The sequence below is a fragment of the Stegostoma tigrinum genome, chromosome 27 (assembly GCF_030684315.1).
Source record: "Stegostoma tigrinum isolate sSteTig4 chromosome 27, sSteTig4.hap1, whole genome shotgun sequence".
Classification (NCBI taxonomy): domain Eukaryota; kingdom Metazoa; phylum Chordata; class Chondrichthyes; order Orectolobiformes; family Stegostomatidae; genus Stegostoma; species Stegostoma tigrinum.
The window spans coordinates 35,989,205-36,005,760 of record NC_081380.1 but is presented as its reverse complement, the minus strand read 5'-3'; the positions used below and the strand labels follow the sequence as shown (position 1 = coordinate 36,005,760).

The 16,556-nt window shown below is 43.8% G+C and overlaps 1 protein-coding gene across 1 annotated transcript in view; it reads right to left on the bottom strand.

The window, feature by feature from the left end:
• Window positions 1-518: 518 nt before the first annotated feature.
• The window catches only part of aspa (aspartoacylase), a 35,840-nt gene continuing 19,802 nt past the window's right edge, over window positions 519-16,556 (bottom strand). The window contains exons 4-6 of the mRNA XM_059655294.1: window positions 9,618-9,725; window positions 4,718-4,827; window positions 519-3,575 (exon numbers count right to left, since the gene is read on the bottom strand). Of these exons, the coding sequence (XP_059511277.1) occupies window positions 3,378-3,575; window positions 4,718-4,827; window positions 9,618-9,725 (416 nt within the window). The 3' untranslated portion in view covers window positions 519-3,377. The remainder of the gene's footprint in view (window positions 3,576-4,717; window positions 4,828-9,617; window positions 9,726-16,556) is intronic.

The window sequence follows — 16,556 nt, the reverse complement described above, 5'->3', positions numbered from 1 at the left end:
CAAAACCTTGCAATGTAAAAAAAAGCCTCTAAGACACATATAGACTTTTTAAATTTCTGAATTAAGAATTGAAAAAAAAGCTTGGCTGTTTACTATAGACCCTATTAAAAAAAAAGTTTAAAAAACTCCATTTGAAAAAAAATTGCCATTTTGTTTGGTCTTCTCGTTTTTTTAATGCTAATAAAATAAAATGATGCGAGTATTACATCGGTAAACTATGAATACCAAGTTTTTTTCTCCTATTACATTCAAACAGTTGAATTCACATTGGGATCAGATATTGGAATTTCTGATAAACCCTAAGTTAGTGATGGATGTTAAATCAATTCTTCTTGGTTGATGAGATGCTTTGATAAATGTATTGAGCAGTGATGAAATTTCATTAAAATATTTTGAGAGTTAAAATAACAACAGAAAACAAAGTGAGATATTATCAAGAAAATTTTTATTTATATTAAATTTTCCAAACTTTTATCTAAATATCTTTTAATATTATTAAAATAATCTCCAAAACAAAATGATGGTTCAAAAACAAAACTTTAATGATGAATTTAGTAAACAAAAGACAAAATTTCAGCCTATACAATCCTAGAGTAACTCGTTCATGTCATACATGAGATTGGCATACCACACTAAAAAAAGGCTGCTATTTTTAACCAGGAGGACTCCCTGATTAGCTAGGATTTGCATAGTTAATCATGATATTCCAATAAAACTGTCAGTGTTTTAAAATCTCATAATTAAAGAGCAGATTCAAAACAAATACATTTGATTTATAGATAGTTGTGTTAGTGGCACTTAGGCTGTAAGAGTAAAATTAGAACAATTCTTCGAAAAAATCCTTGCATGGGTTATAAATCTTTTCAAAAATTCCAAAATAACTTGAGGTCCTCTCTATGTTAATGAGGTGTTTAATGTTAATCTTTGGCATGAGATTAGTTGCAACAAAAACTTCAACAATTGATGAAGAAAATATCTATTAACTCTGGAATTTTATGACATTACTTTTGAAGTATTATCTACGAGTTAGATTTAAAAACCTGGTTTTGTAGATATATGATGGAAAAAGTACACATCAATGCTATTAAAAGATCATTTTAAAGAAGCAAACCGTACTTCAGTCACAGAATTCATAAAACAGGACTAAATTTTCAATTATGTTTTGAATGTAGAAATTCAAAAATTGTATGAAGCTGAAAGTAATTGGACATCCCTTCTTTTGTCAGAGGGCAACATTTTGAATTTTAGAGTTAGTTTTCAAACTCATTTATAGTTTTCAAACTCATTTCAAATCCTGTGTCCAAATCCTGGTAGCTTTCAGTTCTGCTAAGTAAAGCTCATTACAGTAATAAAACCTGCTACTCCAAAGCTTAAAGCTTCTAACTAACCCTTTGTAGTGACACAAGTCACAGAAGCATATCTTCAGCCCTGTCTATTCCTGGCTCCTCATGAAACTAAAATGTATGGCAGTGAGATCTAATATGAGTAGAGAATTGTTCTGTAAGTATTACTAAACAATCAATTTCACCACACTCAATGGGTGTAATATCGATAATTCATTTCCTCATATCCGTCTTACGCATATACATCAGATTTCATACAAGAAGAGAAATTGCTGGAAAAGCTCAGCAGGTCTGGGGAGTGAAATCAGAATTAATGTTTCAGGTCCTACATCAGAACTTTCTGTTCTCTTCAGTTCAGAAGAAGGATCACTGGGACCTACAAGGTTAACTCTGATTCCTCTCCACAGATGCTGCCAGACCTGCTCAGTTTTTTCCAGCAATTTCTGTTTTTGCTTTTGATCTCCAGCATCCACAGTCCTTTTGACTTTTCATCAGACTTCAAATGCAGTTCTCACCTCAAATGACTATGGAGGAGTTTGGTTGCAATCAGCTCATGCTCCTCTACTGGAAAAAAGTTACATGGATTTACAGTAATGCAAAACAAGTGTTGAAACAAATCTCTAGACAATTTCAGATGGATACACAATGCATATCATGGGATGTGTGACCTACAGCCCAATCTTGTCAGAGATCAAAAACATGTACCATCAACTTCCTTTTGTAATTTTTAGGGCAGTTAAGCCTTTTATGCTTTACAGAATGATCTTTGGCCTCTTTGCACAATTTCAAATGCCAGCAATTATTTAACCATTCATTTTCAGGTTACTAGATGCTATTCCCAGCTCCAGGCCTAATTCCCCATTTCCACTTTGGTCTTGAACAATCCCTCATTAGTTTTGTGTTCTGTTGCTAATGGGCACAGAGTCACACTGCCCATAAAACTTCCACTTTTAATTATCATCCGGGTATGGTCACAAAAGACCTATCTACGTTATCAGTGTCACGAAGAAACTCCTTATCTGTCCCACTGAATCACCTCAGATGTCTGTAGGATTGAATGCATTGATTTGTTCATTAATTCAGTGAAGCACTGAATTCATTTCCATTTTGTTTTTCGCAAGGTTTGTACATGATTCTCATGATAAAAACAAAGTCCATCCTCTTGTTTCTAAGTTATCTATTTAAAAAGTGAATATGTTACCATTTATGATCACAACTGCTCTTTTCAACTCTGGTGCAGAAATCACGTAAATGAGAAGGAATGGAACCAGCATTTTTCCCTGAGACTTAAAAAGAGGTTTAAGTCTTTCTAAAACCTCCCAGTACAAAATTGAGTTGGGCACCCTTTAGAATATTAGTGTGCAGGCAGATTTTGAAAGTATTACCCTCCTGAGGGATCCCAGCAAAAAGACCAAAATGTAATATGAAAAGACTATTAATCACTAACTGTGTTTTTAAAAAATCTTGCATATATTTGCATGATCTCAACCTACTGCTGTACTAGAAATCAGAAAAAATAACCCTGTACTGTTATAAATGTAAGTTTAGTCCTTCCCTGGTATTAGTTGCAAATTAGTCCCCATTTGATAGAGCTTGGTGAATAAGGGGAAAATTAACTCCCAATTAAAAACAACTGACTAGTGAAAATCTTAGCACACCATTTTCATGTTGATGACTTTGTAATTGCTTATAGCAAAGGTAGGCAGCAAAAATTGCTCAAAGAACAAGCTTTTCCACATTCTCAGATGGATAGAAGTTCAAGCCACAACTAAATGCTCCTTTTTTCACAGTGTTTGGGAAATGAATGTTACCATTTCCAACAACCTGTGGCTCTCATCAGCTGACTGATTCAAATGAGATGCTGCCTCCTCAAAATAGACTGGATGCACTAGTAAACATTCGCGTTTTTTCAAATAGAAAGAGAAGAAAATAATTAGAAGTAGCAATGCATGTTCTCTTACAATGCATAGAGTTGAAGAAATTAGTCTTTGGTCTGATAAACAGCAGTTAAGATGTCCTGGAGAATCCATTAGATTAAGTTTTTGAAACCTTCATACTGTTTGCCTTCAGAGTTATTTTCTCAGTTAAGAGAAAAGCTGACTCTTTCTCATAATAAGCAGCTTCATTCACAAACACTGGGTACACGGTATTGCTTCCATTGTAAGGAATAGTCTTTCCCCCCAGGGTCAGGAATGAAGGATCACCTGGTTTCAGTTGTTTCCAGTCATTGTCCTGTAGAGTCAAAGCATTGAATAAGTTCAAGAGATGTGCAGTACATGCAGACTGTTATTTGCAAACTTTTATGATTTAAATTAGGAGCACACATTCCTGAGTCAGGCAATAGTAATGATTAGACGGACAGTTAATATCCTTTTGCTGTTCGTAGCAACGTTTTTCAGTGATAATGGGAACTGCAGATGCTGGAGAATCCGAGATAACATGGTGTGGGGCCGGATGAATACAGCAGGCCCAGCAGCATCTTAGGAGCACAAAAGCTGCCCGAAACATCAGCTTTTGTGCCCCTAAGATGCTGCTTGGCCTGCTGTGTTCATCCAGCTCCACACTTTGCTATCAATGTTTTTCTGAGTCAGTTTCAGATCAGCAATCCTAATCTGTCATGCTGACAGATTTGCACTTTTCAAATTAAAGTGAATTTTACAGCAGTTTCTCTGTTCTAGGTCAACCCCTCTCACCATATCCACCATACAAAGTCTACTTACCCTTAGCATTAAGAGATCGAATTTGGTGAACAGTTGAAACCCCAATGATTAGAAAGCACTGGTCTGTCTCTGTTCAATCTCTGGTCTGTTTACCTCAGCAAGAATATCATTGGCAGATGCCAAGGTGTTAGAAAGAAGAAATATTGACAATGGTTTCCGCCTGTTATTACTTTATAAACAACATCTAATGCAAGTATAACGAAGTGTGGAGCTGGAGGAACACAGCAGGCCAGGCAGCATCAGAGGAGCAGGAAAGCTGACATTTCTGAAGAAGGGTCCCGATCCGAAATATCAACTTTCCTGCTCCTCTAATGCTGCCTGACCTGCTGTGTTCCTCCAGCTCCACACTGTGTTGTCACTGACTCCAGCATCAGCAGTTCTCGCTATCTCTAATGCAAGTGTTGTGTGGAATGTTAACTGAGGACGGCATTTATTTTCACTGGTGATGCACCCCAACCTCTACAAAGAATAAAATAACTCGCTGATATTGGCTCTGTGTCCCACAAATGAATAATGGCTATTTAGGTAAAGTATCAGTGAGTGACTAGAACCCGAAGAGCCAAGCCCAGCTGCCAAGGCAGGAAGATGAGATACACGGAGAAAGCTTATGAAGATAAATGGAGCTTGCTACATCCAAAAAAAAATGACGCTTACTTGAAGCTGAGGATGAATGACACCAATAATCTGTCCTTCTGAATCCCTCGGGTAATCGACCTTCTCAAAAGCTCTGTAAACATCAAGGGTGCATGGAGGGAATTCCTTACCTAGATATAAATATGTATTATGTGAGCAAGCTCTTGAATCTCCTGAGGCATGAAGAATTACAATGACGTCATCTGTAATTCTATCAGGGTAACCAAACTCATCTGGTGTCTTCACCATCACTCAGCACATAACTATTCAAATTCAACTGGACTGACATTTATTTAAGAATTGAGTCAACAAGCAAATAGAAACACAGACAGTCAAATTTTGTATATGATGAACTTCACCTGGGAGGTGATGCAAAATGAGTGACAGTTAATGTTACACTTTGCCCAATTTTCATTTCCATCAATGGGCGTGATCTCCTAATTTTTAAAAAAATTATAGGAGCAGGGGTGTTAGGCTGCAACTAACCTCCACAGCCACTACTGGGAAAATCTGACCTAGTTCATGAAGATCTAACAGGCAACACGTCATTCTCCACCTCCAAAGCCCAGCTGGCAGGTTTTCCGGTTGGGAAACTAGTCACCATTTCCGCCCGCTCTCCACAGGAAGGGGAGCTGATAAATCGAGACCCTTAAGAGACCACCCATTGAGGGATGGAACAAAAACGTTGTTGAGAACAGCATAAGTGAGGTGGAAAGAAGATCGGAAGTATCTCATCAGGAGCAAGTCTCCCAATTATTTCCCCTTCTTGTTGCCTTCCTCAGCACCTCCAGGGAAGGGAGAATTGTAGTCAATGGGAAAGCATATTGAGCAGGGCAGGAAACAACATCAGGTTCAGGTTCAGGTGCAGCTTCACCATTAGCCTTTTAGCACTACTGCCAAATGCTGCTCCCATTGTGGCCTCCTCTACATCAAGGAAACCAAGCGGAGGCTTGGGGACCGTTCTGCAGAACTCCTGCGCTCGGTTCACAATAAACAACTGCACCTCCCAGTCGCGAACTGTTTCAACTCCCCCTCCCATTCCTTAGATGACATGTCCATCCTGGGCCTCCTGCTGTGCCACAACGATGCCACCCGAAGGTTGCAGGAACAGCAACTCATATTCAACTTGGGAACCCTGCAGCCCAATGGTATCAATGTGGACTTCATAAAATCTCCCCTTCCCCTACTGCATCCCAAAGCCAGCCCAGCTCATCACCGCCTCCCTAACCTGTTCTTCCTCTCACCTATCCCCTCCTCCCACCTTAAGCTGCACCCCCATTTCCTACCTACTAACCTCATCCCACCTCCTTGACCTGTCCATCCTCCCCGGACTGACCTATCCCCTTTCTACCTTCCCACTTACACTCACCTCTGTTGGCTCCATCCCCACCTCTTTCACTTGTCTGTCTCCTCTCCACCTATTTTCTCCTCTATCCATCTTCGAACCACCTCCCCCTCTCTCCCTATTTATTCCAGAACCCTCTCCCCATCCCCCTCTCTGATGAAGGGTCTAGGCCTGAAACGTCAGCTTTTGTGCTCCTGAGATGCTGCTTGGCCTGCTGTGTTCATCCAGCCTCACATTTTATTATCTTGGATTCTCCAGCATCTGCAGTTCCTATTATCTCTGGTACAAAGTCACCTCCTGCTGTCCCAAGGAAATGTTTTAATAATATGTACTCACTTGTGAAACTAATACCAAGTCACTTTTAAACAAAATGGCCCTGACAAAATTTCCCACAGTTTTATTTTCCAAGAAATTTAAAGTGCTGCATTTTTCACTTGAAGGCAACCATGCTTTTATCTTGTAATTTTCTTCTAATTTAAGTTTTCTTCATTTTAGATGTCCTACTTTATTTCCTGTTTTCCAATTGACAGTGCAGGGACACAATGTGCGTGCTCAGCTAATGTCACTCTCAAGTTGATTGTTTAAAAAGACCATATTGTTCCTTCAATGTCACTGGGACATTTGAAAAGCACTTCCAAATCTCTGAGCAAAGTAATTTCTTCTTAGCTTTACCCTGAATAGCTGACCCCTTGATTGTAATTTCCTTGAATTCCACCCCCTTTTCCATACCCTGATTTACGGCTACTTCTGGGATGTTACACACAACCTCTATAATAAAGACCGGAGATAATGGGAACTGCAGATGCTGGAGATTCCAAGATAATAAAATGTGAGGCTGGATGAACACAGCAGGCCAAGCAGCATCTCAGGAGCACAAAAGCTGACGTTTCGGGCCTAGACCCTTCATCAGAGAGGGGGATGGGGGGAGGGAACTGGAATAAATAGGGAGAGAGGGGGAGGCGGACCGAAGATGGAGAGTAAAGAAGATAGGTGGAGAAGGTGTGGGTGGGGAGGTAGGGAGGGGATAGGTCAGTCCAGGGAAGACGGACAGGTCAAGGAGGTGGGATGAGGTTAGTAGGTAGCTGGGGGTGCGGCTTGGGGTGGGAGGAAGGGATGGGTGAGAGGAAGAACCGGTTAGGGAGGCAGAGACAGGTTGGACTGGTTTTGGGATGCAGTGGGTGGGGGGGAAGAGCTGGGCTGGTTGTGTGGTGCAGTGGGGGGAGGGGATGAACTGGGCTGGTTTAGGGATGCAGTGGGGGAAGGGGAGATTTTGAAACTGGTGAAGTCCACATTGATACCATATGGCTGCAGGGTTCCCAGGCGGAATATGAGTTGCTGTTCCTGCAACCTTCGGGTGGCATCATTGTGGCAGTGCAGGAGGCCCATGATGGACATGTCATCTAGAGAATGGGAGGGGGAGTGGAAATGGTTTGCGACTGGGAGGTGCAGTTGTTTGTTGCGAACTGAGCGGAGGTGTTCTGCAAAGCGGTCCCCAAGCCTCCGCTTGGTTTCCCCAATGTAGAGAAAGCCGCACCGGGTACAGTGGATGCAGTATACCACATTGGCAGATGTGCAGGTGAACCTCTGCTTAATGTGGAATGTCATCTTGGGGCCTGGGATGGGGGTGAGGGAGGAGGTGTGGGGACAAGTGTAGCATTTCCTGCGGTTGCAGGGGAAGGTGCCGGGTGTGGTGGGGTTGGAGGGCAGTGTGGAGCGAACAAGGGAGTCACGGAGAGAGTGGTCTCTCCGGAAAGCAGACAGGGGTGGGGATGGAAAAATGTCTTGGGTGGTGGGGTCGGATTGTAAATGGCGGAAGTGTCGGAGGATAATGCGTTGTATCCGGAGGTTGGTAGGGTGGTGTGTGAGAACGAGGGGGATCCTCTTGGGGCGGTTGTGGCGGGGGCGGGGTGTGAGGGATGTGTCGCGGGAAATGCGGGAGACGCGGTCAAGGGCGTTCTCAATCACCGTGGGGGGGAAGTTGCGGTCCTTAAAGAACTTGGACATCTGGGATGTGCGGGAGTGGAATGTCTTATCGTGGGAGCAGATGCGGCGGAGGCGGAGGAATTGGGAATAGGGGATGGAATTTTTGCAGGAGGGTGGGTGGGAGGAGGTGTATTCTAGGTAGCTGTGGGAGTCGGTGGGCTTGAAATGGACATCAGTTGCAAGCTGGTTGCCTGAGATGGAGACTGAGAGGTCCAGGAAGGTGAGGGATGTGCTGGAGATGGCCCAGGTGAACTGAAGGTTGGGGTGGAAGGTGTTGGTGAAGTGGATGAACTGTTCGAGCTCCTCTGGGGAGCAAGAGGCGGCGCCGATACAGTCATCAATGTACCGGAGGAAGAGGTGGGGTTTGGGGCCTGTGTAGGTGCGGAAGATGGACTGTTCCACGTAACCTACAAAGAGGCAGGCATAGCTGGGGCCCATGCGGGTGCCCATGGCCACCCCCTTAGTCTGTAGGAAGTGGGAGGAGTCAAAAGAGAAGTTGTTGAGTGTGAGGACGAGTTCCGCTAGGCGGATGAGAGTGTCGGTGGAGGGGGCCTGGTCGGGCCTGCGGGACAGGAAGAAGCGGAGGGCTGTTCATTCATCTGACATCTTCTACTATTAATTTCTGAGACTCATTTCCTAAAGGACCACAATGTTCATATGTTAACTGCCTTTTAAATATCTATACAAATTCTTACTATCTGTTTTTATACCTCTAGCTAGCTTTCTCTCATAGGCTATCATGGAATCCCTACAGTGTGGAAGCAGACCATTTGGCCCACCGAGTACACATTGACCCTCTGAAGAGTAACCCACCTAGGCCCACACTCTATCCTATCCCTGTAACCCTGCATTTCCCATGGCCAATCCAACTAACCTGCACATCTTTGGACTGTGGGACGAAACCAGAGCACCCCAAAGAAACCCATGTTTGGGGAGCGTGCAAATTCCACACAGACAGCCAGCTGAGAGTGGAATTGAACCTGGGTCCCTAACACTATGAGACGGCAGTGCTAACCACTGAGCTACTGTGCTGTCTCATCCACAGCCTAATTCTTCCTCCCTTATTAACTTTAGAGTCATTCTTTACATTTTTAAAAATATTCTGTCCAGTCTTTTCACCCAGTTCCCATCTTTGCATAATAATATGCTTTTCATTTAAGTTTCATACTAACTATTTTAGTTAACCATGTATGGTGTGTCCTCCTCTCAGAAATTTTCTTACTTGTTAGATTCTACCTATTTTGTGCACTCTGAAATATTCCCACAACACCCTATTCTCTATTTAATGTCCTTTAACAAATCTTTCATCAATAAACAAATATACTACCCCAAAACCCATGAGCGTTGGTAGCTTTGAGTTCTTTTCAAACAAATATTTGCAGCTAATGATCAATCTGCTCCTCTTCTGAAGGACAAAGTTATTGCTGGTACTGGGAAGGGCAAAATGCCAACTTTGTCAAAGTGAGTCTGCTCTTTCAAGACTGAGTACTTATCAGGATATAAGATCACTAGGGCAGAGAGTGAGAGATTTGTAAACTAGGAAGAAGGAAAATATGCTGCTTGAGTTACATACAGGTGCTCAGCAGGTCCTACCTTCATTGTAGAAATGTGCAAAATCCAGCGCACTATTAACCAGCTTCCTCATGCTTTCTAAAATATTTGCCCTGACCACTCCTTGAGGTTGAGGACCTATTTCAAGCCCTGTGGGAGGGAGGAAAGAAATTAGGTTAAAAGTGATGGCGATGAGATGCAGGAGCACTTTGACACACACTGAGATCTGTAGCATTTTGCAAATTGGAAGATGAACTTTCCAATGCCTTTCCTGCAGTTTCTGGAAGCTGGGAGTGGGAAATGTCACAGGTACCACAACCAAAAACATGTTTTATGGGCTAATGCATATGTTAGGTTATTGGGAAAATAAACATTGATCTCCCGTTACTCACACATTAGCAATTCTAACATTTGACCACAAAGTCTACTTGCACATCAATCAGCACCATTAGCAAGTGTTACACCACAACCCATCCGTGACTTGGCCGCAATGCAAAACTGCTTGGAGCCTGCCAGAAAATCTAACTGATCCTGACCACAAAAGATAAACCAAAGTCAAGGCATAGGAGAACAGGAGTGTGCAAAGCTATTTATTTTTAATGTCCGTAGACTTTTCTTGTGGATTTCTCACGGCAGTGTCTAGGAGATTAATATTTAAAATGTTGGTTGGCAACTCCAAAGTGAGTTCAAAGTATATTGATAAGTAAAAGGAGGAATATGGACCAATGTCATACAATGATGCACAGTTAATTCAAGGATAGCTTTCCCTTGAGGACCATGTTTTGGACAAGAACATTGTTGTGCTGAAGGCCTTTTTGGAAGACTGACAGTCATTTATTTTCTAAACCTGAAGCAAAAGACTTTCAGAAATTATGTGTGATGGAACTTATATTCATGTTTGTTTCAAATCCATTTCTTCAAGCAGACATTGGTGTGTGGGCTGTGATAATGGGAACTGCAGATACTGGAGAATCCAAGATAATAAAATGTGAAGCTGGATGAACACAGCAGGCCCAGCAGCATCTCAGGAGCACAAAAGCTGATGTTTTGGGCCTAGACCCTTCATCAGAGAGGGGGATGGGGTGAGGGTTCTGGAATAAATAGGGAGAGAGGGGGAGGCAGACCGAAGATGGAGAGAAAAGAAGATAGGTGGAGAGGAGAGGATAGATGGGGAGGTGGGGGCGGTATAGGTCAGTCCAGGGAAGACGGACAGGTCAAGGAGGTGGGATGAGGTTAGTAGGTAGGAGATGGAGGTGCGGCTTAGGGTGGGAGGAAGGGATGGGTGAGAGGAAGAACAGGTTAGGGAGGCAGAGACAGGTTGGACTGGTTTTGGGATGCAGTGGGTGGAGGGGAAGAGCGGGGCTGGTTGTGTGGTGCAGTGGGGGGAGGGGACGAACTGGGCTGGTTTTGGGATGCGGTGGGGGAAGGGGAGATTTTGAAGCTGGTGAAGTCCACACTGATACCATTGGGCTGCAGGGTTCCCAAGCGGAATATGAGTTCTGTTCCTGCAACCTTCGGGCGGCATCATTGTGGCACTGCAGGAGGCCCATGACAGACATGTCATCTAAAGAATGGGAGGGGGAGTGGAAATGGTTTGCGACTGGGAGGTGCAGTTGTTTATTGCGAACCGAGCGGAGGTGTTCTGCAAAGCGGTCCCCAAGCCTCCGCTTGGTTTCCCCAATGTAGAGGGAGCCACACCGGGTACAATGGATGCAGTATACCACATTGGCAGATGTGCAGGTGAACCTCTGCTTAATATGGAAAGTCATCTTGGGGCCTGGGATAGGGGTGAGGGAGGAGATGTGGGGGCAAGTGTAGCATTTCCTGCGGTTGCAGGGGAAGGTGCCGGGTGTGGTGGGGTTGGAGGGCAGTGTGGAGCGAACAAGGGAGTCACGGAGAGAGTGGTCTCTCCAGAAAGGAGACAAGGGTGGGGATGGAAAAATGTCTTGGGTGGTGGGGTCGGATTGTAGATGGCAGAAGTGTCGGAGGATGATGCGTTGTATCCGGAGGTTGGTGGGGTGGTGTGTGAGAACGAGGGGGATCGTCTGGGGGCGGTTGTGGCGGGGGCAGGGTGTGAGGGATGTGTTGAGGGAAATACGGGAGACGCGGTCAAGGGCGTTCTCGACCACTGTGGGGGGAAAGTTGCGGTCCTTGAAGAACTTGGACATCTGGGATGTGTGGGAGTGGAATGCCTCATCGTGGGAGCAGATGCGGCGGAGGCGGAGGAATTATTGAGTTTGATCAGATGTTGGATTTACAAGTGGAGTTGATTCAAAAGATAATTATTGTGCAAAACAATAAGGGTCAGTGATGTGTCGGACACAAACAGCGAAAAGTATCCACTCCTGTTATCTTGTGATTTTCAAGTGAAAGCTTACTTTGATTTCACATGCTTCTCTGAGACCATTTTCCCCCAAATGAGGATAATTAAATCCAAGCATAGCACACACCTCACAGACATTTCATGGGCTATATTTGACTAGCATACTTAAACTGCAATCCCGATTTCAAGGCAGATAATGTACAATCAAATATCTGGCTCTAAGACTTGGCGAGTACAGGACAAAAATCAATAATTATATATACTTGGTTTTAGATGTATATAGCACTAAAAATAAACTATTTATTCTACATTTTCTCCAGGGTAGATACTGGGATGCATGTAAATTCAAAAGTGATCTTGTGCTTAAAATGGAACAAAAACAAAGTTGTTGGAAAAGCGGGTCTGGCAGCATCTGTGAGGGAAAACACAGCTAAAGCTCCTGGTCCGGTGTCCCTATCTCAGAACTGAGCGTAATGAGAGAACATGTGATATAGTTTGGTTAACAGGAATAAATCAGTCTACCTTACGCACCATTACAGACAATGCAGAGAAGATTAAAGCAAGCTGTATTGCTGGAACATGCCTGAGTGCTAGCAAATCCGAGAAATCACAGCCAAAAGAACTTGGAGGAGATGGAGGGGCTTCTAAGTGTGTGGATGGAAGATCAAATGAAAAAGCGTTCTGGGACCACCCGTCTCACTAAGAAAGCGAAAGCCTTATCAATTTATGAAGATCTAACAAAAACAGCTGAAAATCCTGCAGATGTCCCTGCCTTTAGTGCTAGCAGTGGCTGGTTTGCTGGTTTTAAGATCTGCTACGCTTTCCATAACATAAAGTTATGTGGGGAACCTGCCAGTGCAGACGAGGAGCACATGATGGCATTTCCGCCCATTGTAAAAAAAAAATTGATGAAGCGTGCTACAACTTTGATCAAGTTTTCAATTTGGATGAGACAGGTTTATACTGGAAGCAAATGCCATCAAGAACCTACATGTGCATAAATGAAGCACATGCTCCAGGCTTTAAGGTGGCAAAGGATCGAATGACTGTGCTGCTGGGTGCCAATGCCAGTGGAGACCTAAAGCTCTAGCCTGTGGTATTGTAACACTCTGCCAACCCGCGAACCTCGAAAAGTTATTTTAGGTCTACTCTCGGCACCTACTTTAGGCCAAGCAAAAAAGAAGTTGGATAACAGGGCAAATGTTTTCTGACCTCATTGTTGATGTTTTAGAAGATGTTTTTAGAAAGTACTGCAAGAAAAAAAAAATTTTGGATTGCAAGACTCTCCTCATCCTGGATAATGCACCAAGGCATCCTCCCAAGATCGGTGATCTTTCTGAAAACACCAAAGTGCTATTTCTACCCCCCAAAACACAACCTCTCTCCTTCAACCCATTGGCCAGGGTGTAATAGCAGCTTTCAAAGCTTATTATTTAATGCACACATTTAAGAGGCTGATTACAGCCCCTGAGGGGTACAATAAGGACAGTGAAGAATCTACAATTCTGGAACAGCTTTAACATTAGGGATGCAACTGACATTATTGTCGAGGCCTGGGGTGATGTCAGTAAGAACTTGCCACCTTCGACGGAAGCCAAAGTTTTCTCAAAATTTTAAAGGCTTCAATCCGTCAGAGGAGCTCCCAACAATCAAAGAACATTGTGTTGATCTTGCAAAGCAAGTTGGATTTGAAGAAGTGGAGAGTGAGGATGTTGAAGAGCTGCTTGAGTCCCACTGTGAAGACCTCTCTACAGCTGATCTACAACAATTTGTCACTGACGGGGAAGTGGAAACTGAAGATGACGAAGATGAGGGCCAGGGTGCAACACCATGAGAGCTTCCCACTTCTGTTTCGTCTTCTATCCTGAGGGCAATTGAGAAGCAGTTGCAGTTTTTAAAGAGGACAGCGATTACAACGCAGAAAGCAGCAGGGTCGCATTTTGTGGAATAAGATCTTATTTGGCATCCAATGAACAGGTTCTTTTTGAAAGAAGGAAAATGGCAAAGCAGCAAAACTGGATGTGAGTTTTTAAGCCAACCCCCTAGAAACAGTCAGAAGACAATGAACCATAGCTGCCCACTTCTGAATTAACTATAGTTCGCCCTAACTCTGGAACACAACTACACCTGAAGGTGGTGATGATGATGACGAACCTCAGCCCCTTCATCAACAACAGGGCAACCTCAAAGCCTCCTCCCCAATCAAGTCATCGTGACAATTTTACAAGTTAAGGTGTTAAATTTACATTGATTTCATTATTAGATATGAATTAAACATTTATTCAACTGCGCTATCCTTTGTGTTCGGAGTTTGAGTGATTTTTGAGCAATTTTGTGTGATATTTTTTGGTGGTCTGCCCCAACCCTGCATTTCCCACATGTCCCATTATTTCTATAGCACAATCTTCCATAACATGATGTTGCGCAGAAATGCAACTATCATGTTACAGCAGAAACAACAGACCTTGAAAACATAAAAAAATTAAGACCCTGAACTACCTGTTGCCTGCCACTTCAATGCACGACCCTGCTCCCTGGCCAACATCTCTGTGTCTGGCTTGCTGCAGTGTTCCACTCAAGCCCAATGCAAGCCGGAGGAACAACACCTCATTTTCCACTTGGGGACCCTACAGCCCCCCGGACTCAATATTAAGTTCAATAATTTTAGGGCCTAAACTCTCCCATGTCCCAGCACTCACCCCACACACCCAGGTTTTGTTACCACATAGCCTGCCACAACACACTCCCTGTTGTTAGTCACTAACAGTCCCCATTAACAACTATTCACTCTCCCAGCCTGATCGCTAGCAACTCCTTTGTCTGTCCAACTGTCTTTCTCTTTGGGCTCTATCCTATCATTTACTCCCTACTCCAACCACCTCCCCATCTTCTGCATATAGAACACAGAACACAGAACACAGAACAGTACAGCACAAAACAGGCCCTTCAGCCCACAATGTTGTGCCGACCATTGATCCTCATGTATGCACCCTCAAATTTCTGTGACCATATGCATGTCCAGCAGTCTCTTAAATGTAACATTTCAATTTATAGAGAGAATTATATGATCCTAAACAAGTTTTGTTCACTCTGAGGCAGGAAAGCCTGTACCAATTTAGATCTGATTTGCAGAGAAGAACTGGAAAGCTAAGCAAATCAGCCTTAAAGTTTCAAATGTGAGGCTGGATGAACACAGCAGGCCAAGCAGCATCCCAGGAGCACAAAAGCCGACGCCTCGGGCCCAGACCCCCTCTGATGAAGGGTCCAGGCCCGAAACGCCAGCCCCCGCGCTCCTGAGATGCTGCCCGGCCCGCCGCGCCCATCCAGCCCCACATTTTATTATCTTGGAATCTCCAGCATCTGCAGTTCCCATTATCTCTTAAAGTTTCAAAGTTGGATTCCTACAGTAGTTCACAAGCCTCATTCAAAAACTGATTTTTCTGGGGGGAGGGGTGAAAGCATCAAGTCTTTTGAGAAAATTCAACCAGATATTGATGTCACCTGATATCCTTGTACACTCGAACCTACTTTCATTGTAAGTTCAGATACATACAGATGATACATAACTGATGTTTTCCCAGCCACCATCAGTTCTGAGGGTCACCGGACCCGAAACGTTAACTCTGTTTTCTCCTTCACAGATGCTGCCGGACCTGCTGAGCTTTTCCAGCAACTTTGTTTTTGTTCCTGATTTACAGCATCCGCAGTTCTTTCGGTTTCCAGAATTACACTCAATTGATGAAGTTTTAATTGACTGTGCTCCATCTAATGGCAGAAGCTGGCTAGTGCAGCAGAATTCCCTTCGCCAACCAACGTCTGCCATTAGGTGGTGCCCAGGGCTTCAGTGCAAGTTCAGAATGGGAGGCAGGAGGGCAGTTGGAGACTTTAAAGGTAAGAACAGAGGATGGGAATGGGAGCTGCGGCGGTGAGTGAAGAAGATCCGAGGGCAGAGTCAGGAACTGGAGGAAATCTCACAGGACTTCAGCAATATAATACAAACAAAGCACAGTGGATGCTGGAGGTCTGAAATAAAAAGAAAGTGCAGGAGAATCTCAGCAGCTCGGGCTCAATTTGTGGAGAGAGAAGTAGAGTTAACATTTCGAGTCCTCTTTGGAATTGGTTTAGTTAGAAACTGAACCTGCTGATTTTCTCTCCTGCACTTTCTGTTTTTATATCCGGTTTCAATTACATTTGATCACTGCTGAGAATTTGTATAGCGCCTATTTTGTTCAGATTAGTGATCTCAGTCAGCCAAATGTCCAAAGACTACATTGTTTGGGGTGGATTACAGCAAATGAGGGAAGACGTTGCAGGCAATATAAGAGTGGCACAGCATGAGTCTCTGTGGGAGATGGGTACAGTCTCAGAGAGCTATTCGAGAGGAAATGGTGGCACATATGCTTGCAGAGTGGAGAAAGTCATTGCCCTTCTTCCTACATCAATGGGCATTCCTCCAGACAGCTGAGACACACGGCAACATCAGTGGCACATAGTGATGTCCTGGACTCCTCCCGGGAGAAAAGGAGCTCACACTTCTGCCACATTCCATTCACCAGGGTCGCCAGGTCTTTGCCTGCAAAACAAGCCATAAAATTCCCCTTCTCCAGGGCAAATGTAAGGAAGTGTGCAGACCAGCTCTAGACTGACAGTGCCTGATG